Here is a 23,400-nt window from a genome sequence, read left to right as displayed (position 1 = left end):
CCCAAAAGAAGCAAGAAGCTGGAGCGGGGCTTTGCGGAGGTGACTGCTTGGGTTGTCCTACCCTGATGGGACAACGTGGTGCAGGGTGAAGGAGCCAACCCTCCTGCCTTGACGGTGGGAGGTAGGGAGCCTGAGGCACGGGGGAAGCCTGCCTTTCACCAGGACTAGATAACCCAGGATGTATTGGGTCTGTTCCTCACAGCACTCCCCACAAAGCTTTGGAAGCTCCAGGCAGCCCCTGACTTTAGCTGCTCCACCCGTGGCTGTGCACATCCCTACAGCTGGGGCTCTGCCCCACAGGGTAGCTGCACCTGAGGGGCAGCATGGCTCATAAGGCAGGTTTTTCTTGCCTGTGGGGTCTGAGATGAGAGACTGCCTCCTCCCAAATTCCCCTGTCGCCTTCCTTCTGGGGCTTCCCACCCTGTTGTGAGCTGCAGGGAGCCCTTGGCAGCCCATGTATGGTCACCGCCTGGGAGAGGCTCTGCTGCACTAGCAAGCCCTGGGCTTTTCTTTGCCATGTCTGCCCCCAGCTGTCTTGAATTCTCCAGATCCCTGGGGTAGTCTCAAGGGTCTTTGCTAGGATGACTGCTGTTGCTAAGTATACCCGTGGTTGGAAGGAGGTTTTCTGGGAAAACTGATATGTGGGGAGTCTTTGGACCCCTCAGGACACCAGAGTCCTTAGGGGAGGGGTGGCTGATCCCTGCTCAGGAGTAAATGGTCACAGTTTGACCCAACTGGGCTCATTAAAGTGGAAAAATAGTAGGGAAATGAACAGGGGAGGGCCAGATGGATAATTTAATGAAGCTGGGCAATACTTTAGTGTTTCCAGATTGGATATAGGTGCTCTGGCAAGTGGCATTAGGGATAAAGAACTGTCTCTATTTATAGGGAGGTATCAGGTGCCTTCAGTGTCTCTTTCTCCTTGAAAAAAAACCCCAAACAAAACCAAAAACAAACACCTGCTTTGCCTCTGAACTTATTTTGCAATGTAAAGCTATGGGTTTGGAGGTATGTGTGTTGAAGTAGGGGATTGCCCAGCAGCCTTTATTTGAATTTTACTTTTTTAAACCACAGAAGACTCTCTGCTGGCTGGAGGGCTGGCTGTTTTAAAAGTCTTGGGGAGACGTCTGTCTCTGAAGCTTATGGGAATCCCTTGTCCCTGGATTTTGGAGAGACCTGGCCACTGGGAAGGCTAGGCAGGCTGTGCCAGGGACCATCCTGGGGGGTGCTAGGAGGAGGTTTTGCCAGACTAGCATTGCCAGGGTGAGGTGAGGGAGCACCTCTGCTGGCTGAGGCGGTGCTGGGGCTCCTGTTTCTCTGGAGGAGAGGGTGCAGAGCACCCCTGGGTCACTGAACCCCTCTGGCTGTGGGGGCCTCAGGCATCCCCTGGCTGCACCCCACGAGGGGGCGAGCTCTGCTTGGCATGCTTCATCCAACAGCACTGATAAATCTGCAGCAATGAGGAAAGCAGAGATGTCCAGGCAGAGTTTTGGGGCACGGCAGGGCTATACCACTTGTGTGGAGCAGGCAGCCATCCCCCAGGTTGGAAACGGCCCCTTGGGAGAGCTGCTGTCAGGGGACACGGTGGCACTTCGGGATAGGGTGGGGTCCTGGCCCTGGGATGGGTCAGGGTCTGTTTGCAGCTCTGCTGCCCACATGGATGAAGCTGTGTGGGCTTTCCCAGGTTTGCTGCGACTGAGACAGGGCAAGTGCTGCTCCGTGGGCAGAGCTGAGTTGAGCACAGAGCTGTGGAGGGCTGGTTTAGGAAGGTGGGACAAAAGGGATTTTCTACTACCTTCCCCGGTCTGGGCATCCGCCCTGGACGTGTGGGCTTTGTATGGTGTGCTGCTTCACAGGGTTTCAGGCCCTTCCCACAATCTGAAAGCCCTTTTCCTCACAGTAACTGGAAGGGCAGAAGGTACCATGGCTGGTTCCACTGCAGCAAAGTGATTAACCTGCCGTGTTCTAGGGATCCCACTGACCCTGCTAACCCAGCCCTGGCCGATGCTCTGCCTGCATCCGCCCTTCACATCCATCACCCCTGTGACCCATGCAGCAGCTGAGCGAGGTCCTTGCTATCTCGGTGGTCTCCATGGAGCTGGGCTTGCTCCCAGCTAGGCACTCATCCAGCCTGGCTGCTGCCTCTGTCGGGACACTGACTTGCACCTGGGCAGATCGCCTGGCTGGGAGGTGCTACAAGGACTCATTGGCACTGTGTTTTAATCAGGAACAGCCTTTTCTTTGCGGGGGGTGGGAGTCCTGGCCTGAAGAAAGCTGTTGCCCAGGCTCCAGGGGGCACTAGTGGCTACCAGGCTCCTGGGACTGTAATCTGGCTCTGACTGACAGTGCAAGCCTGCTGTGATCCTCAGGGGCTCTGAGGAAACACCACAAGGATTTACTGCTCTCACTTCATCCTCCACGTGCAGCCCTCCTGGTACCGTCTGGCTACATGGACCTGTCTGGGAAGGGTGGTGCCCGCTTGCAGGTGAGGGAGGGCTCTGCTCTGCCCAAGGCAGCACCTAGCTTGTGCAGCAGCTTTGACCTCCCGTAGCTGCAGTTTCCGTTCCCTTAATATGAGTCCAACAAGGTCCTCATCAGGCTGAGTCTTTGGGCTCACCGAGGAGGTGCTCTGGCATCCTCTGAAGTCAAATGGATAGGGAATGGGTTCTCATGGGGTGGTTCTGTTCTCAAGCCCTTCATAAGGAGATTGTACATCAATGAAAGGAAGATACAGGGGTGTATTTGTATGATAGAGACTACGGGGCATCTACCCAGGTTGCACTGTGGATAATGGTCATCTTGTACATGGGGCAAAAATATGTCCTAGTAAGTGCTGCGCATGCTGAGGAGGCAGCTGTCCTGCAGGGCATGACTGCAGGATGAGCGGTACTAGAGCAGCACCTCCAGTGCCCAGCCAAGGTCAGGGTGTCACTGAGGTGGGTGCTCTGTGGCTATCCCAATGACCTACTGCCTCAGGGCAAAGAGGACAGGGTATCTCTACTGCAAGGCCCGACAGCTGAGGTTGAGGTGTTTAGGAAGGGAAAGAGATGCCCTAACTGTAGGACACCCACTGTGGATTGGGTACTGAGAAGGGGTGGTTTCCTCTTGTACCTGTGTGACATCTGCCAGGCCTTGGAGGTGTTTTAGGTAACCCAAGGCATTCTCAGTGACCCTTGAAACCTGAATTGCTCCCTGATTTCCCAGTATCACCTGGGAAGCACAGATCACTGATGAGATTTGAGCCAAGCTCTCCTGAGGCTTGGCCAGGCATCTTGCAGTACTCAGTCTATTGGGATGCTCCTCAGAGGCTCAGTCATGAATGGGTTAACCAGCCCTGTTTGGAGCCTGTGTGTGTTTTCCTTGCCAGTGTATCCATCCTAACACACACCAGATGTGTGAGGCAGCCACTGGAGTGTCTTAATCCCAGGTTTCGGCACTCGGAGTTGTCTTTCTTATGGGCAGGTCTGTAGCAGCTTTCTGGGGGCTCCGCCACTGCTCATGCAATGCCTGAGCAGGGAGGCTGGCAGCCCTCATCCTCTGCAGGAGAATTTGCAGCAAGGCGGGATGAAATATCGTCTGTTATTTGCTGCTTTAAACAAGTCACTCCTGGGATGGGCTGCTGGGGCTGGCAGCCGAGCTGATGCTTGATTACTAGCTCCATCTTGAGTCATATAGGGTGAGTGTTAAACCCAGGGGCTACTTGGGTGCACCCTGTCTCAAAGGAGCCGTGGCAGTTCATACCAGTGTGGTGAGTCTGATAACTGTCCTGGGAATACATGGGTAAAGAAAATATGTGAGCAAACACAGCCGAATCTATTAATGAATGGAAATGGCAGTCAGTGGACTTCTATTAGTAGCTTGATCAGTGACTTGCACCCAGTGGTCTAAAAACTCGGAGCCACCTGGAAACAGCTGGTCTGAAATGTGCAAGACTGGGTTTATCTGGAACTCAGTTTATTTGGATTTCTCTTGCTACTGCACAGATGTGTAGGCCCAAATGCTTTTGCTCATGTATATGAGCACCATCCCGCTGTCTGCTATAAAGCCGTGCCAGTTTGCATCAGCTGGAGGTCTTCGGTTCTTTTGCTTACATGCTCGTTTTGAAAATAGATCCTTTGCTAGGGATTAATTCTGCACTACCAAGAAGCCTCTCTCCCAGCTCTAGGTATCTGTTGCTTGCTGCAGCTAAAGAGACAGTATGTGCAATGCCTTTTATCAAGCCCTTGCCAGACAGTTTGGAAAATATGATCTCTTCTTCTGTGCTTGTGCATACATGTGCTTTTCTGCTGCAAAAGCAGTTTCCTTTCCAGTGAAAGCTTGCTCTGGAGCCATTAGCATCGACAAATCCTGAACTATTGACTTAGCCCAAATAATCACAACTGCCAGCCGTTTGGGAGGGGCAAAGTTCTCCCCCAATAAAATGGATGGCAATAATTATTTCTTCTTAAAATAAGTGCCTCCTCGCAGTTGTCACTTAGCTTCATGTAACAGAAGCTGACAGCAGTGTGTCTGTGCTGAGATGTCTTGAAGGACAGACTAATGTGATACACAGGGTCTGCACCCCTGCTTTGGTGGAGCTTCTCCTTCCTCAGGGTGGCATTTGTCTCTGCTGCTGCCTCTCCACTCCAGTTGCCATCTTCCTGCATACAGCCTTAGATGCAGAAAGGCTCATCTTAACATTTTGTTTGGCCTCACTTCGGAGCATTAGTGACTATCCTCCCCCTTGATGGAGGCATATGTTGGTCTTCAGACTTTTTGGACACATGATACTTTTGTCTGCCCTTTCATAACAGCTCCCATCTTTCCCCCAGGTCTGTGAGGGAGGCATGGGTGGATAATGGCAAGCTGAGACTATATGCCTTTCCCCAGGACAAAGTGCAGCTTGAAGTGAGGGTATAGCTTGAAAGCAGGAGCTGTCAGGTGATGCTTGGGGGTTCCTTCTTATCCGTTAGTCTACCCTGACCCCAGCTGGAGTAGCCAGCCTAGAAGTGTGAGGCAGGGATTAATGGCTGCTAAAACTGCTTGTGTTACACAATGTGGTACTACATCGGAGCATCTGCACATGAGCCGGTAAGTTTATATTGGGCAGGAGTTGTATTTCACTGCTTGAAAGCTGTGCTGTGCTGGTCAGCTGAGCAGCATGGCCTGGGCACAGGGCTGTACTCGCACACTGGTGCTATCCTACAAGCCTATCAAAAAAATGTGTTACTTGGCTTTGGGTGATGCTTAAACACATCACACAGATTCCACTTGGTGAAAGAAGGTGGTGCCTCCATTACAGGTTGTGCCCCTCTTATGCCAAACATGGGAGATGTCTGAAGGTGTCTTCAGCTGCCCAGCATCCATCTACTCCACCTAGCCAAAGCAGAGGCCACTCCCCTTATTTTAAATGGACACTCAAAGTTCAAATTCATTCAGCACCTTTCCAAACCTTGGTGAGCAAAGACTAGTGATGAGGCAACATGATGCTGTAAGAAGGCCCTTTTTAGACATTTCCTATAGTGTCTGCTGGTGGAGGGATAACCTCTTGGCAGCAATTGCCTACAGCTTATTCATCCTGGCTGGAGTCCTTTTTGCTGCTTCTTGGCCCTTTGGTGGAGAGGCATCCCAAAGAGATGGAGCCCGTCTCCAATAGTTCTCCTCTTGTCCTGTAATGACCCTCCTGCATGGGCTGGGAGTGTCTTATCTGCAGCCATTGTTTTGTCTTCCTGTCTCTTTCCCAATGGCTTTGTTGATTTAACCTAACATATAGATTGGTAGGCTGCAGTGACTATGCTGGCTCAATGTGCTGAACCTACTGTACTCCTCCAGTGCTTGGCCGAGTCACTTGGCCTTGGCCCTGGTCTCTAAAACCCAGATGGGAGCTCACTACAGTGGCTCAGGTGGGATCTCTCCCTGTTTGCACAGCACCTAGCACAACAGGGGCTCTGATCTCCTTTGATCATGCTGGGCTGCCTGGTTAATGTTTACATCATCTCTCTTTGCTTCCCTCCTCCCCCTATTTTAAATCCAGCTTTCAGATGTTCCTTTTGGTTCCTTCTCCCTCTGTCCCCTCATCCTTTGCCCTCATTTGTATCACTATTGGAACAAAAGCAACTTATCTTACAGGGCTTGTAAGCTTGCATCTTCCCCTCTCACCGGCAGACAAAGCAAACTCTTTGGATTTTAGGTTTATGGACATACCCATGAAATGCCCTGCAGGGAGGGTCGCCCCTCCATTGTGTGTGAGGGTGAGGGGGAGTGGAGAGGTAGAGGAAGATGGATGCTCCTTCTAGGCCTGGCTTCCTCTCCCTCTCATTTCTGCCTCTATGGATGTCATGGGAAGAAAGTCATCACTGATCTGAAGCCAAGTACTTCAGACTTAGTGTGACACAAGTGTTTGTTGACTCTTTGGACTCAGTCCACAATTATACACGTTCTTCATGGTGCTCCTCTGAGCACGTGGGCCAGGCAAAAGCTCTGAGCCAAGCTCCCACCTACAGCACCCCTCCCTGAATATCCATGGGGTCACGCATTGGCTTGGGAATGTCCCCTCCTGACTCGTGGCCAGGGCAGAGGAAGGTTTGCTGGGGAGCATCACTGGGACTGGACTCCTTCCCTTGTACCCAGAGGTAATGATGCAGATGAGATGCCCTGCCCTCCTGACTTCTGGAACTTGTAAAGAGCTGTTCTAGTGTGAAGGAGACAACATGCTGCTTTTGGCTGCTAGACACCCTGTTTCCTTGAGATTATCCCTGGCTGCCTGTTTTGGCTGCCCCAAAATGAGTGCTGGCATAATAAACTAGATTGAGTTAACTGGGAATTAGGGATGAAGGTGAGATGGGCAAACTCTACCCATCAGGCTAGAGTGTAAACCAAACCATCTGCACAGCTGACTTATCAACTGGTGTGCCCCTTTCACTGAACTGGGGCTCCCAGGGGGCTGGGCAAGAAGTGCTGGTGTCTGCCAGGCTGGTTTCAAAGCAGGGGTTGCGTGTGCGTAGTGGAGACAAGTTGGGGAGGTGGAAGAGTAGGGAGAGAGGTTTGGGATGGGAGAGGGAAGGATGCATCAGTTAAAAGGCAAAACAGATCTGCTCCATCGTCCTAGGGGGGCTGCTGGTAGAAGTGCAGGGTCTCTGGCTGAGACAGTGCTGCTCAGTCCTTGCTGAAGAGGTGAGGCTGTTCCTGTGAGGACATCATCTCTGGGTGGGATGCAGGCATGGACCTCTGGAAACCATTCTGGCAGCTTGATGGCACCTATAAAGGACTGGCCCTTGAAGCAGCTGTACGTTGGGGCTTATGCTGACAGTGCTTTGCATCCCAGCAATACCAGAGAAAACTGCTTGGGCTGCATGTATTTGCTAGCAGGACTAGAGTCTTTTTGTTTCTTTTTTTCCTAGACCATGTGTTAGCCTCCAACTGATTTTGCAACTAGTCCTACATAGCAGAGTGATTGTGTAATTAACGGGAACTGGTGTGGCCCTATCTCTCTGGGACTCCCGCCCTCCTTCCTGCAGCGATGGAGAAGATTCGCTCCCTCCTGGCCTCTCACCTTCTCTGCTTCCCCTGCTGCTGGGGAGAGCCCTGGGAAGCTCTCTGGTGCCCTGAAGCGTGTTGCTGGGTGCTCTAGCCCTGTACTGGGCTGCGGCTTTGCTGCTGAGATTTATGGTGGTTCTCCTAGCTTAAACTGTGCCAAAAAAATAACAGATGAATTAATTCTTTGTTTTTCTTCCTGTGTCTGCTGTACTCCTACCCGCTTCCTGATGGGACCAGGAGGTTTGTTTCTGTGAAAGGATACGAGCAGCTGTGGGACTGATGCTGACCTTACTGTTCTTGGATACATGGAATGACTCAGACTGATGCACCTGGGCTCGGCAGCGAGTGAGGAAGGAGAGGGGACAGCAGGCGCCTCTGTTCTGCAGGGTGATGGGGTGGGATTTCTCCCACACCACTCTTTCTCCCTTGTCCCTTAGGCCCAGCCTTGTGCTTTTGAACAGCAGGTTTAAATGCTCCCCTGCCCCACCAAGATGGGGATAGTGACTGCCCAAGTGCATAGTTCCCTCCCTTCTTGCAAGCTATGAGTTTAGGAAGAGGGTCCTGCTCTGCCCTCTTCTCCCTGTGGTCCTGCAGGACCCTGCTGATAGTGGAGGAAGGATCAATTTTCTTGTAACTGATGTCTTTCTCAAAGATGAAAACCAGGCAGAAGGGCAGGAAACCTTCTCCAGAGGTCAAGTAGCACAGCCACCTTGTGAAGGGAGGAGGATTTTCCAGGTGGAGTTCAGTACCAGGAATTTCTCTCCCCAGGAGCACTGCAGACCTCAGCCTGGTGCGATGTAGGAACCCCTTTCCTCACTGCTGCTCTTCTGGTGCTGTCAAATGATTTTAGCACCTTAGACCAGAAAGATCTAACGTCATGACCTCTCTCTGGTCCTGGATTTCATCATCCAAGCATTTTTTTTTTTTGTCAGCCCTGTTCATTGAAGGTCCCCATCTCCAAGAAGCAGTCAGTCCTGGGATTAGGGTGGAAGTCTGCCAAGTGCTTGCATGCTCATGTTGGCATCCTCCAGAAGACAAACCCTGGTGTGGAAGCAAGGCTTTCTTGCGGAGGGAATCAACAGCTTCCCTCTCTGCCCATTTACAGGAAGGCGCTTGGCTCTGGTAGGTAGTGACGTGCCATCGCCTCTTCCCCTCCCCACACCCAGCAAGCTCCTGCCTTCTCCTGGTGACAGCGGCTGCATTCCTCCTTGCCCCTCCTCAGCTCCCTGCGGATCTCCCGGCATCTCTGCCTGAAATAAGAGTGCTGCTGTGATTTCATTCAGCCTCCAGTTGTTGCTGGCCCATGGCTGCTAGCTCTGTCTCTGCCTGCCAGGGCTCCCCCAGCTTGCACCCGTGGTTGGCTTGGACCATGGGTGTCACTGGCAGGTTTGGGCCGATTCTCCCCAAAAAGAAAACCCTGTAGGTTCATACTTCATTTCAACTCGGGGTGATTGTGGTGAAGTCAATGGGAATGTTCACATGCTTAAACCTAATTACGCCTGTAAGTACTTGCAGAGCTGAGACAGGTTCTTTTTCAGCAACAGAGACCTTTTGTGGTGGATCTCTTGCATCTTCACACCAAATTTAGATAGAAAAAATGCGGTGTGACAGCATCTGAGCAGCCCACAGAGTGAGGCCAGCATCAGTGTCTGTGCTTAGTGCGTTTTGTTGTTCCTGATCGCTTAGGGGATGCTTAGTAAATACCTGCAGAAAAAAAAAAACAAACAACCTGTTTTGAAATGAAGAGGCAGTGGGAAGCAGGACAGGCACTTCCTTCTGATCTGGCTTTGATGCTTGTCCTTTTTATTGAGATTTCTGGGTGTATTTCATGGGCTGCTTTCCCATTTCAGCTTACCAGGTGGCAAAGACACTTCTGTAGAAGGGATTGAAAGGAAATGTGTAAATGAGATGAGAGGGGCTGAGCAGAAGGAAGGTGTGAGAGTCTAAGCAGGGTGGTCCCATCACAACGGCTCCCACCTTGGAGACAGCCAGAGGAATATTCCCACTTACCACAGGGGAATATAGGCAGGCCATGCCATGAGCACCATGACGTGCAAGTATAAGGTAGGGCTGGGACTTGCCGGGTACAAGTCCAGGCACCTGTTGGTTTGGTATAGTAGACGATCTCTTCCCCCAGCAAAGCACGCGTGGACCAGGAGATGCAGGTTGGGGAAAAAAAGACTGGTTTTTTCCCAAGATTGCTCCCACGACAAGGTAGCATGAAAAGCAATCATCTGAATGTGTGGCAGACAGGCATTTTGTTTTAGCAGGTGGCAATGTTGTTAGTTGTTTATCAAACGCTCACGCACTTCTTTAATCTCCTGAAATATTAGTGTTTTATGGAGGTGAGCCAGACTTTTTTGCTCTTGCCCAATTTGGTGGCGGGGGAAACTGAGGCACAGGAGAGTCCATCGCTTGAGTAAGTGAGGGGGGAGTTTGAGAGCAGAAGCAGGCTGTGTGCTGCTTGTCTGCCTGGGGCTGCAGCCCAGTGGCTTCCCCCAAAATCCAGCTGCTATCTCCGTTCCAGGAGAACGTTTTTCTCTGGTTTCTCAGCACAAAGACCCTTTCGCATTAATCTGGCTCTTGGTTCACCTCCGGGTGCTCAGGGGAGCGTTTGGAGGTGAGACTTTCGCAGAAGACTTCTGCTGTGAATGGACCAGCGGTGATTTACAGCCCTTCGAGCGCAAGTCGCCAACCTGGGTTTCTGCCCCCAAGTTGCTTTGTGTAATGTGGAGAACAGTGGTAAAGGTGGGGGGAAAAAAAAAAAAAAAAAAGGAGAGGGGGGGGGAATATGGGGGGAGGGTCTGAAGGTGGGAAGGAGGAGGGGGCTGGAGATGATGAAGGAGGGAGAGAAGAGAGTTAAAGCGGAGGAGGGCGAGGGAGAAGCCCCCCTCGCCGGGAGTGGGGAGCGCCGGGCTTTGTGCTGCGCTCCCAGAGACCCTCCCGTGACACTTCCACGGGGCGGGGGGGGAGGAGGAGGAGGTAGAGGTGGAGGAGACAAGCCGGGGGTGTGGAGCGGAGGGGGGGGCTAGCAGAAACAAAAGGAAACCAGCTGCAGAACTTCCTGAAGGCGGAGAGGGGGCCGCGGGAGCGCGCAGCGCCGGGCGGGCAGCGGGCGGGCAGCTGCCTGCGGCGCCGGGAGGGGAGGGGAGGGGGCGGCAGCGGGACCCTGCCCGAGCTCAGCCGTGGCCACCATGACCAGCGCGATCCTGAGGAGGAACTCCAGCAAGCAGGGCCTGCAGAACCTCATCAGGTCAGAGCCCACCTGCCCGCGGGGGGCTGCCGGGGGGGGGCGCGGGGGGCAGGCAGGGAAAGGTGTGCGGGACCGACCCGCTTCGTGCCCCTTGAAAGCAGCCGAATGCCTTCCTCGCCCCGGTTCTCCAGCCGACGCGATGCGTTGGAAGGAAAATAGATACCCCCCCCCCCCCCCTCCTCCCCGAAAGCAATATGAGAAAAGCAGATTTGAACTTGCTGATGGCTTTTCCAGGAGCACACAACTGAAATAACTGAGCACAACTGTACTGTGACACTCACCTGAGCCGGCTGAGTCCCCCCCGCCCCCGGCTCTGCAAGAGATGTCTCAGTATGTGTCTTTTTGTGTCCCCTGAGCGCTGAAGGCTTCTGCCTAGAAAAAGGATTTTTATTTTTTTTTTTTTCCCCCTGTAGGAAATGTACGTTGTGCATGCTGTGATGTGCATTTTCAATTCAGAGATCTGTAAAGGGCCAGATCCTCCCACGGCTGCAAACTGACATTGCTCCTTTGATTTAATTAATCGCAATAGTGCTTTGAACCTTTCTCCGAGTGTGATTGCCAGGGCAGGGAGGTGGACGGTTCACAGTTGGGTTTATTCCCGTTTGTCAGCCGGGGAGGACGGCTACATTGTGTGCTGGCGCTGGGATTCCCTTCCATGCGGTCACTCCGCTCTTCCCGTGGGGCTGGAAATGCTCTGTGGGTCTCTGGGATCCTCCTCTGGCTGATGGTGTTGTGCCATGCTGATGGCTCTGAGTGAGCAGAAGACAGTCACTCCTCGTCTCTTTATATTTAGTTGAGCAGCTGGATGGGTGGGAGGTGGAATTAGGGGAGTGCTGGACTTGCATCCCACGTCTTGGGCACCTCTTGGCTCCCTTGTGCTCCATGGTGGTTGCTGGTCTCCAGCTGGGAGGTGGAAGATGTCAAGGTGGGGTTTATTTCGACAGGCATTTTCTAGTGAATTTGGGATTTCCCTGGCTGGTAATGCAGCCTCTAAACCTCTCCTCTCAAATGAGTTTCTTGCCTTGGAAGGGAAGCTGGGTCCTACAGCCATCCAGTCCCTGCCGCCTCCTCCCAGGGCCCGTTCTGGACCCAGGGCAGTCGGCAGAAAAGCTCCCGCTGTCTGCACGGGCCCATGGGATGGAAAGCAGGCAGGAGGAGCTGACTCTTCCCTGTTCATCTCCTCTTTGGCCCGTTGTGCTCTTTGGCCTGTCGTTGCTGGGATCTCGGTTACACGTCCCTGTTTCAGAACAGGGCTTGGTCGGGTGCTCACGAGGGGTCTGGAAGCCGCTCTGTGGGTGTGCAGCAGGCAGGGATGGGCTCGGGTCAGGGATCAGCTGGTACTGAGCAGGGCCAGGCACGTGAACTGGGGTGGGAATCACCTGCTCACAGCTGGGCGGCAACTTATTTTGCAGGGTGGCACATGGGGGGGGAGCAGGGGGGAGCACATGTGCCTCGTACACAGAAAAGGGGTGTCTGAAGAGCTCTCCTGGGCACAACCCAAGCCAGGGGTTTTCCTGTCCTTAATGATGTATCCAAGTTCCCCCTGCTGTGGTTAAGGGACTGCTGGTGCCCCAGAGACTCATAGGGGCTTTTACCAGAGTTGCTCTGGGATGACGTTCGTCCTGAGTGGGGTTATTACACTTAATCTGGCTGAGGTTTAGCTTTGTGGCTGTATTTTCCAGTGCTGCTTACAGATGAGGAGGAAGGTGGGGTGTGAAGATGTGTGAGGGATTTCATGCATGATTTACACCCAAATAACCCCACTAATGCTCACAGGAGTCAACAGGAAAATAGGCAGGATCTGCTCTAAACACAACACAGCCTGTTTTGCAGTTGTGTTTTCTCCCAGAGCAGTTCTCCTGCTAAGCCTGGCCATGGGGCTGCTCTGCAGGCCCTGCCACCTCAGGTGCGGGCACAAGCTCCTTCAGCTGGTGAGTGGCGTGAGGCTCCTGGCTTGAAGGTGTATTGCTGTCAAGATTGTCATGCGCTGCTTGTATCAGTGCCAAGGTAACTGCAAGCAGAGTGGTTACACTGCGTAGGTCCTAGGCTCTTCTGGTGTACCCAAATGAACTGGTGACCTGGAGCACAAGAGGGAAAACGACTGCTTGGAGCCATATTCACAAACACTGGGGATTTTGATGTGATGCCAAGATTTACCTGGCTGCTCCTGCTTCAGAGCATCAGCAGGGATAACCAGGGAATTACTTTCTCTGAGCATTGCCCAGCCAGGGGAGCTGCTTGCCAGGCTGTCGTATGCCTGGGTTAAGGGATCCTGAGCTGAAACCAGTGTTAGTGTTGTGGATTTTGGGCTGGAGAGCTGAGTCCCAATACTTAAGCATCCAGCCTTGTGCTTGAGACAAAATGACAGCATTTCAAACAGAGTGGCCCATTCCCGTGTGTGGAGCAGGAGTGCCTGCCTGCCATCACCTGAACATCGATCCCAGGAGTCAAATTTGCATGAAATGGCTTTTCCACCGACTGCTGACAGGTCTAGAGCGCACCATGCTTTGGGGTGGGTCGGTGGTGCTTGAGAGCAGTGTGCCATTTCGGAGGCATGGTAGGCTGAAGCGCTGAGTCAGCACTCTGGGAAACATCCTTCACCTCTCCCCAGCCTGGAAGTAGGCTAGAAAAATTAGTGTTCTTGTTCCTCATTAGCTCTGCAGAAGGTACATGCAGGAGCGTGCCATTTACCTCTGAAAGGCTGGAGGCTGAAAAGAGCCCAGGGTTATGCCTTGGGACCACTGAGCATGGTAGGCTGAGTAATTACCAGGGAAAGATGTGGGGAAGAATGGACAATGGCAGGGTTATCTACCTCCCTTCCTTTGCCCCTCGTGCCCAGGCACTCCCCTCATGAGGCAGTCTCTCTATCAGGATATCCCTGGAGAATTTCTCCCTTTGTAGCACATTAACAGCAGTGCTACAAAGCTCACACGCCTGCAAGACTTTATTTTTTAAAGTCATCTCCAAACATGAGCCGCTTTATCTTGTTATCACGGTCTATTTTTCCCTACCCTTCTAATGAATTCCTATAAATAAGATAGCAATCCAGTGCCTGTCATGTCGATTCATTCAGTTCGTTATCTGCTCCTGCTGGAATTTTACACTCCCTCTATTTATCGAGCCTCTGAGTGTTTCACAAAAGAATATGGCTGTTTAATTAACCTACAAATCAGCCTCTCTGTAAATCAGCTGTGCCGCTCCTCGAAACTGGATTATCGGGCCTCTTGGTCGACACTGCTCCCACCAGGCGCGGCGGTGGCTTGCTGCAGCGCCATCCCCAGAGCTGGGCTCTTGGCGCCTGCCTGGGGCGTCCAGCCGAGGGGTGCAGCGTGTGTACCGATGGGTGTGCATTAGGAGCGCTACTGCTCTCGTCTCAGCTGGTTCGGGGTTTTTTTTCCAGCATGTGGGTGAATCTTGGGTGTCGTTAGAAAGTCAGCTGTGATCCCTTCTTGGGAAGGAAAGGACAGTTTTCTTGTATGCTGCTTGTATGCTTCCTAGCACAACGGGGGCTCTGGCCCAGAACGGGGGCTCCAAAGTATGGCTGCTGCACCGGCAACAAATAAACAAGCATCTATAATTACGTGTCCTTGCAACGCCATAGAGTCTGAAGTGCAAATAATGCCGTGGGGAAGGGGGACTGCTTCTTGAGGATGAAAAAGCTCAGAGGAAGAAAATGAGTCAGAAAATCAGATTGGGCAATAAACCTAATGGTTTCCTCTGTAGGATGAGACTGTTGCTTCTTTATCTTCTGTGGAGTCATTAACATGGGAAGCCAAATGGTGAGATCGGGAATCATGCTTGCACACGCCTGTGTTTTGGCCCACCACACAGGATGAGATGCTTTCCGCCTCCAGCCGATGCCAGCACTTGTGCTCCTGGTGCTCACAAGGTGTCTGCGTGGCCCCTTCTTTCTCCCTGCGATGTGCTGCTGGCGATGCTTGGAGTCCCCCAGCATTAGGGGTAGCTTTAAAATTCCCCAAATACCTTAAATTTTAGTGTGTGTCGTGAGTGTAATATTTAGTTTGATGGGGATCTGGGGGCTTTGCCCACCTCTGCGGGATGCCTTCCTTTCCGCCTGCATGTGATGTTTCCTGGAGCTTGCCAGGATGTGTCTCAGCAGGGAAGATGCTACTCCAGTATTTCTGTCTTGACCTCCCAAGCGCAGAGCTGGGAACAAGGAGTTTGCAGCGCTTGGGAGGGCTGAGTGGTGCTTTGAAAGGGGACATTTTTTATGGGGTGGCTGATGCCAGGACATGGTCTGGGCATGGCTTCTTGCCTGGGAGGTAGCTACTGCCTCCGGGGCTGTTGCAGCATCTCTTGCAACCTCCCTGGTTTGTGGATAGGTGCAGGGAGTGAGGAAAGCTTGCTGTGAAGAAGTGGGACACCTCTTTAGGGGGAGATGGGGGAAATGAAACATGCAGAAATGAGCCAGTAGCAGAGCTGCTATGTGGGGTGAGGAGGGAGGGATGCCGGCATGAGGACAGCGCGGGATGCAGGGCCTTCATCGGTGCAATTCACACTTTGCAACGCTGCTTCAACCTTTCACAAGGAGTCCATGGTCCCTGCAGGACTTAACCATCACCGTGCTCCCATTCCCAAACCCTTCCTGTTTTGATGTTTTTATTAGTGGCCTCTTTTTTTATCCCTCTGCGTCCCATCACCAGGGCCAGGGCAGAGCTGATGGAGACGTTTGCAAATCCCACGAGTGGAGGATGGATGGCAAGGGAGAGGTGATCAGATGCTGCTGGCGGGGAGGACTGGTTGGGAGAGCCCTTTGGGCTAGACTGATCACCTGGTTGCCAGTGGGGCATGCCCGGGGACCTTCCACACCCCAGTGTGACTTCGATGGTGCCAGCTGCTTGCAGAGCAACACTACTGTAATTTGCAAGCCAGGAGGGACCTGGGACTTTGCAGCCCAGCTGAGTTATGGGGAAGGGTTGGGGTAAGGGCCAAGCCAGTGCATGGCAGGTACCCCCTCCCTGGGTGCCTCGTGTGACGCCCACCCTCTGCTTTCACTCCAAGGAGGGCAGCTCCTTCTCTCTCGAGCTGTGGTGGCTCATTTGTCCCCTCTGAGTACCCCGTGGATCAGTTTCCGTTTTCCCCACCCTGGGCTTGTTTCTTCAGAAGCAGTCCACCTACCATTGACTTTTCCCAGAAGCCAGCTGATGTTGTTTGCTTTTAGCTTTGCTTGTCTCAGACTTCTGCCTGCTTTCAAGCAATTGGATATTTAGGGCCTGAGCTTGAGCCCATGGAAATTTTGGGCAGCTGTAGTGAGCCTCTGAGCTCCTTGGGGCTGCAGCCACAGGTTATCCACATCCTCTGGCATGGTGGGGAGGGACCACCGTTTGTATCTGTGTGGTTCAGCTGGACAGGGCACTAGATGGGAATGCTGAGGTCTGAGGCTTTGCAGCTGGGATGGTGTGTAAGAACAAGGTTTCAGCTTCCAGACGTTTTTTTACCTCCTCCCACCATTTGTATGACTTAACTCTTCCAATGGAGAACACTGAGGTGGGCACCGACCATCAGCAGCAGCATCCCTCAGCTCTGTGGCGGGCAGAGCAGCAGAGGACAGCTGGGGCTGCCAAGTGCGTCTGTCCCACGCCAAGAGTCTGGGGTGTGGCCATGGCCTTAAGAACAGGGGTTTCAGTCAGTATTTTGGGGCAAAGCCTGGTTTTTCTCATGAAGACACGCTGCTTTAGCGCAGCAGGGACCGTGGGCTTGCTGCTGACTCTGATTCCTGTTGCAGCACAACCCATCAGTGATGGCCATAAAGGAGGAGAGCCTCAGCTCTCCCAGGGAGCGGAGCAGCACATTCCCACGGCCTCCCTGCTGCCTCCTGCCTGTGCTCGGGTAGAAACTCCCCCCTGCTGCTGGGGGCTGCAGGGGTTGGGGTGATCATGTCACCCCAGGGGCTGCAAAATGAAGGACTCGTGGCCAAGCCAGCGGTGCTGTAAAAAGCAGCACGCCTGGTATGAATCTCACTCGTAATCCTAGCTTGAAGCAGGGGTAAGGCTGTTGCTCACCTCTCTAGGCTCAGACTTGTTTTCCAGCATGAATGTATTAGAAGGATGTTGGCTGACTGTAGCCAAGGCAAGGAGGCCATGGAGGCTTGCTGCCCTCTGAGAGAGGGGAAAAATAAAATACAAAATCTGGGTAAGGCAGTCTGAACCTCTGTGACAAGTCTATTTTCTCTCTGGCATGCTTTTGCCTTGCAATAACAGAGCCCAGACTTCCTGCTCTTTAGAAAAAAACTGATTTCTTAAACCATAGGGCTGAGATGGAGAGACCGTGAGAAAGGTCCGCAGTTTGAGGTTGTACGCAGCACCGATTTCTCACACCTACTGAATGCTGTGGAGCGCTGGGAGGGCTCGAACTCCAGCCCTTTCCTCCACCCCGCCAAATTCCTGACCGGTGATGTTAATACATTACCACACCAGCCTATCTGTGTGCTAAGGACCTACGGTCCTAGGGGTGCAATCCATCATCTTGTAAGGGATTCCTTGGGATTCTGTCTGCCATGATTAAAACCAATCATAATAAAAAGAAGTGGTCGTTCCCATCTGCTGCCTTATGCCTCTACGAGTGGGCTGTGTATCACGCCTGGTGTCTGGAAGCACAGACCATCCCTTGTGCCTTTCTGGAGCTGTCATGCTGCGAGGGGACAGATGAGGCTCATGACGAAGGGTGAGCCCTGCCTGTACCCCTCCTCCGAGGTCTGCTCCTGCCATTCACCACAAGCTTTCTCAAATGTCTCTCATTTTGCTTGTGGAAGTGGTAAATTATGAGCTCAGGGCTTCCCCTGCCCATCACGCCACAGCGACAAGTCAATCTTTGCAGGGAATTTAATGAAGGGTAAGCCAGGTAGAGATTTATACACCTGGCATGTGTGGATGCATGGCTGCACATCTTCATATCCTTCTTGGGGCAGAAATAGGATGTACTTTTGTGGAGAAAACCCACAATTCATTTAAAAAAAGAAGAGTTGCTTTTATTTTTAAGGGAGATAGGTCTCCACTGTGCTGCATGTGATTTTTTTTTCTTCCATTTCTGCTTGATGAAAGTTTGGGCCATATCATATTCTGTTCAGATGCCTTGGTGTGTCCTTATCGCCCCGTGCGTGACGCCTTTCCACACCCCCTGGCTCCAGCGGGTCGGCGGGGACAGTCTCTGTGGCTGCCCCTGGGTGTGAAGCCTCTTTATCCTGCTGCTCGTATCTTGAAGGCAAGCTGTGATTTATAAGAGAACCGGGGAGACGTGGCTGAGACTGTGCAGCTATGGGTGGGGTGGGGAAACTTGGTATGAGAAAAAGGCTGAGGGTGAAGCGTATATATGCATTTTTTTCCTCGCCCTCCCTTCTTGTTCAGACTCTGTAGCCTGGACTCTGAACGGAGCAATGCAGCTGAGGAATTACATGAATGTATGGGAGGGAGAGGCTTGTGCAGCATCTCTGGCTGTCTTTGACTGACAAGCTGATCTTTCAGAGCTGGGATAACCATCTCCCCCGAGACTAGGCTGAAATAAACTCCAGGCTGTGACATAATCATTTTTTTATTTTATTTCTTTTCCCACTCTCCCTATATTGTACTGCTATCCACACCCCCTTCCTCATCCAATGGGATAATTACCCAGCTGTAAGCTTTGCTATCAAGCAACATTACTCTGAAGACACAGAAACCTGTCCATCAAGAAGCTTAACTCTTTCTCGTTGTCTGACTTGGTGATGGCTGTAACATAGCTGCTTTACCAGCCTGTGTGCCCTGGTGTCAGGGAGCACAGCCGTGGGCACTGGTGTTCATCAGCAGCCTCTTGGCAGAGCGTTAATCAGGGGGTCAGAATGCCAGCTGGTCCTCCGTGCCACTCCCTAAGTCTTCTTGGCTTTGTGGTGACCTTGGACAATTCCCTGGGCTTTCTGGTTTCTGAAGGTGTCTTCGTAGGTGGAGGTAAACCTGGGTGTTAGAGGGATATTTGGAAAGGGCTGAGATGTTGAACTCTGATGCCTAACGCTTGTGTCTGCGGTGTGAGGCCCCCCTGGGACACGGCTTTGAGCCAGGCCATGTGTGATTTGCAGGAATGGAGAGAAACGGAGCCGTGGCAGCATGACCATGCACTGAGGTCAAAGGTCCTCAGCCATGATGTCTGCAGTGGTCTGACATTGGTTGTCCTGAATGACATGAGTGGAGGCATTATCTGGGTATTTCAGTATACTTCACTCAGTCACACAGATCCATTATATGCCATTCATAAAAGATTAATAAGTGATTAGTTTGTTGGTAGAAGGTCAAGTGGGTGAGGGAGATGCTCCACTGTAGCCTTTTGAGGGTGTCCTCTTCCATTCATGCGACAGGGCGAGCTGCACATCTCCGTACCCCTGCCAGTCATGTCTGGGCCCTTTATAAATGGGTGACAAATGCAATATGAACTAAAGCCTGGCACCTCTGGTCGGCAGCGGGATGAACTGGTTGACAGTCCCAGGCCATACTCTGCACTCATATTGTATTTGGCACCATGATGGGGCAACAGAGGCTGCAATGGATTACTTGGGAAGAGGAAGGTCACTTGCATAGGTTTCTGGCATCTCCCTTCCCCTAACCTCAACAGAGAGGCCAACAGGATGGCTGCCAGGGGACACGGGGCTACCCTCCTCAGTTCTTCTCTAGTTCATGCAGCCACGTCTCTTGCGGGTGATGTTTTCAGCAGTGGTAGACGCTGTTGCTTTTGCAGCTGGTGGGGCAATATATCCTCTGGGAAACAGCAGCTGTCATGCCAGGGGTTGCACATGGCTCCTCCTAAACCCTATTCCAAAACCTCTTCCCTTGTGAACCCTGGCTCTGCGGAGGCAGCCTACCCGATAGAGGCAGCGACCAAAGTCAACACTGTCCTGGCCCGATACCCCGTCGAGCTCAGGAGACAGGAATGTCCAACGTGCTGGTAGAGGGTTCCTGGGTTTTTCTGGCACAGGTCTGCAAAGCCCAAAGCCTCCAGGAGGCATTTAATTTTCCTTTCTGGAATTAGCTTTAGTGCTGAAGATTGGGTTTGGGCCAGCAAAGCTTCCTTTGAGCCGTCGGCCATGCAAAAGACTCCTCGAGTCTGCAGTGTTTCCCTTAAACACAGCTCATATGGTGCCAGAAATTTCCCTCACCCGAATATTATAATCTCCTCAAGTGCCGGTGAGGCATTGCCCAAAGGAAACATGACCTTTTCAGCAATGTTGCCTTGTCTGGAGCGGGCGTTTGTGGCTGTGTGGAACAGCGCAGCCAGGGTGTGGGTACCTGTATCGTTGCTCTAAAGGAGGAGGAGGTGTTTTGTGGGGCAAATGGAAATAAAACCCCTCCCTTGGCTGGGGGTCCGGAGGGAGGTGAAGTCAAGAGCTGGATCTGAAACGGGGAGCCGGCCCCAGTACAAGCAGAAGTCTGAGCATCCCAGACACTTGGCAAGCTGTGATTCCACGGCCAAAGCTGAACCGAGGTGCTTTCAGCCTGTCCTTAGACCTGCAAGAGCTCCTCACCTCCACAGGAATGGATAAGCCCCTTCCACAAAGAGTGTTTTGCCCCAAACTCGGACCTCCAAAAGCTGTTGGCAGAGATGTAGGGACTGCATAAGAGAAACGACCTGGCCCTGTGATGGGGTCTTGTCAGAGCAGGCCTTGCCACAGCTCCTGGCTGCTGGGGCAGCAAAATGGTCTCTCCACCCTCCCTGCCTCCTTTCTCCTAATGGTTGCGTAGAAAACTGTAGCATGTTGTAGCTCATCTTGCAAGTCTTCAAGTCTTCTTGCTTTTCATTTCCCTGTCCTGTGTTGGGTGAAATGAAGTGGGGAGGTCTCAGTCCCACTGGCAGCTGTGAGCCTGGTTCTTTCTAAAACTTCCCCAGCCTGGGATGGACCTGCAAAGTGCTGGCTGGTGGTGAAGGCAGAGGTACGTGGTATCAGCCCGATCCTGAAGCGCTGGGTAATTATTTATAGAAATGGGAAAGATGGTTGTGCAATACCGCCGTGGGCTGAGCACGTTGACTTACCGAATGTGATTGCAAGCAACTAGAGCAAACAGGAGACTGTGGTCCCTTCTTAGAAAACAGAACCATTGAGAAATTAAATCTTTACACTTTTTAGCTTTGAAAGGCAATTTAACAGATGACCATCTCCTCACACTTGAGCTTGTCCAAACTGAAATGGCACATTGCATCTGTGGTCCAACAAACCCTTGTAGTTGCCCCAAACTCAAGGACTTTGGCAGGGTTTAGTTTCTCTTTTTTTTTCCTTTTTTTTTTTTGTTGTTGTTTGTTTTTCACTGAAAACAAATATTTGTGCTGCTAGGTCAGTCAAAAAGTAATCGTCCTTTTCCCTCTGCTTGTCTGTTTGACTACTGAACCCCAAAGCATTGCTTATTAAACCTTGCTCCTCTGCCAGCTTTTCTGAGCATGAGAGAGAGCTCTGAATCCACTAATAAACTGCTTTTAGGTATTTGCTGGAGGGTGCTGATATTTGTGAACCGAGGGTGAGTAGGGCTTGGTGGGGGCTTTATCCGCAGCCCTTGTTGCTGAGAGGAGCAGGCACAGAGCTCCCCGCATTGCAGCCCCACCACGGTGCGTGTCTGAGACACATCACGACATGGTGGCCAGCAACTTGGAGGCTGGTTTGCTCTGTGGAAAGGGAGCTCGGAAAGATATTTCCCTACTTTTGCAGAAAAATCCTTCTTCCCAAAACGGTCGCCCCTGGCTCTGTCCTCAGCCCTTTCGGAGGATGCAGGGACAGAATAGCGAGCCGGTGAGGTCATGGGGAGAGAGTTAGTCACATCCAACTGGGAAGGGGAGAGGGCTGCCAACCAACACTGCTCTCGCACCGTGGAAAGCTCACGTGGTTCGGAGGGGACCCCCGTCCGGGCTTCCCTGGGCACCCCGGCCAAGCTGGGGACTTGTAGAACTGCCTCTGCAGCAGCCTCCCAGGGAGCTGGAGGGGGGGGCAAAGGAATTAAATTGAAATCTAATTTGTTCTGGCATAAATACGGACCTTGCTTCTCATAACTGGGGCGGTATGGGTGGGAGGGGGTTAAGAGCCTTTCCTAATTGGAGACTATCTGGAGCTGTCGCAGGAGGGAGGGAGATCATGGCAGAGTTTAATGAATGACTTCATTTATATATTAAAAAAAAAAAAAAAAACCAACAACAACACGGTGGCTTCCTGCCAGGCCCACAGACAAGGGTTTCTATGGGAACCTGGGGGAAAACAATAAATAGGAGTGTGGGACGAGTAGGGAAGGGAGGAGGGGAGCCCAGGCTCTGGTCCGGGTCTGCTTTGTTCCCTGGAGAGCAAGGTGGCAAGGGGCAATGACAAGGGAGAAGGGGAAAGGGTGGCTGAATGTGCTGCTTGCAAGAAAACCCCACCCAAAGTAAGGCAGATGTAAAGTAATTCCACGGCAGCGGAGCAGTCTCTTGGCCTCTCGGCCGGGATCTGCTCTGTTCCCTGCTCCTCCTGGGCTCAGTAGGGATGGGTGACCTGTCTTTGCCTGTCTGCATCCCAGCTCTGCCGCCTTGGGCAAGGTGGGAGTTTGGGAGGGCAGGGATGCAGGGTCACCCCCCAGCTTCCTCCCAGGGTGGCAGTGGGACCGCTCTGCAAAGGGATGCTGCTGGGGCTAAGCTCGGCAGTCCTGCCAGTGCTGCAGAAATAGGCTCCGGGTGGGCCTCCCTGGAAAAGGTCGACAAGGTGCATAGTGTAATTAGAAAAGCCAATTTTTTTCTTGAACAAAATGTCTCAATCCCAATGTGTTTTTTTTTCCCTTTCCTTTTCTGGGTGAGGGGGGGATCTGTCCTGAATGTCAAATGAAAACAGCATCTCATTTGGTGAGGTGAGGCCCTCTCGTGTGGTTCATAGTCCAGGCTGTGAGCAAAGCCAGGCAGGCTGGCAGAGGGGCACTTCTGGGGTCAGCTGAAACTTGCCCCTCCTTCACTCAAACTGGGCTGAAACGTCTCAAATAAGGCATTTTTGTTTGGTTTTTTTTTTTTTTTCATTTCCTTTCCACGGGCTCTTTGCCCTAGCCTGAACTGATGTCGTACCATATCTCCTACTGAGCAGGCTCATCCTATAGGAACTGCAGTCCTGGGGTGTCCCTGAAGTGGGGGGAGGCAGAGGTTGGGCTGGGACCAGCTGCTGGTGGGAGATCACCTTCCCAACTCCCGTGTGCATGCCTTGCGCAGAGCATTTCTGGACATAAGCTTGCAAACGTGGGGGGGAAACAGGATTCGTGATCTGTTTTGGACCTGGCCAAGCCAGGGGTGAGTGGGGTGAGGGAGTACCTGCCCCAGCATCAGCCCTGGGTACCACGAGTCAGACCCGTGCTGCTCCAGATGCCATCGCAGGCCTTTGGGGTGAGTGGTGACCACACCGTGGTGGCGTGTCCCTTTCTGCCTGCACCCCGGCTGGTGCCACCAGCCACGGAGCAGGAGCTGCTCCCACGTGGGGACCAGCGTTATTGGCGGAGGAGGAATGTGACAGCCACCTTATCACTTCCTCGAGGATGCAAGAAGCTGTTCTGCTGACAGAGGCGTTATTATCCAGCAGCTGAGATGTCTGGGAGAAGCCAGGGCAGGTTTTTCTTCCCGGCAGGGGAGGTAGGAAGCTGGGCAGGGCAGAGCGGGACATA

The 23,400-nt window shown here is 52.5% G+C and overlaps 1 protein-coding gene across 2 annotated transcripts in view; it reads left to right on the top strand.

The window, feature by feature from the left end:
- Positions 1–23,400, top strand: part of LSP1 (lymphocyte specific protein 1) — a 51,289-nt gene that overhangs the window by 2,266 nt on the left and 25,623 nt on the right. Inside the window, exon 1 of one of the 2 annotated variants that reach the window (XM_074918060.1) lies at positions 10,629–10,768. The exons of the other annotated variant lie outside the window; for it this stretch is intronic. Within the exon in view, the coding sequence (XP_074774161.1) occupies positions 10,710–10,768 (59 nt within the window). The 5' untranslated portion in view covers positions 10,629–10,709. Of the gene's footprint in view, positions 1–10,628; positions 10,769–23,400 lie in introns of those variants that run through there. 2 annotated transcript variants of the gene reach the window in all.

This window comes from Athene noctua, chromosome 14, assembly GCF_965140245.1.
Source record: "Athene noctua chromosome 14, bAthNoc1.hap1.1, whole genome shotgun sequence".
NCBI classification, from domain to species: Eukaryota; Metazoa; Chordata; class Aves; order Strigiformes; family Strigidae; genus Athene; species Athene noctua.
Note: the sequence above shows the minus strand (reverse complement) of the source record. Positions and strands in the feature narration are given on the sequence as shown.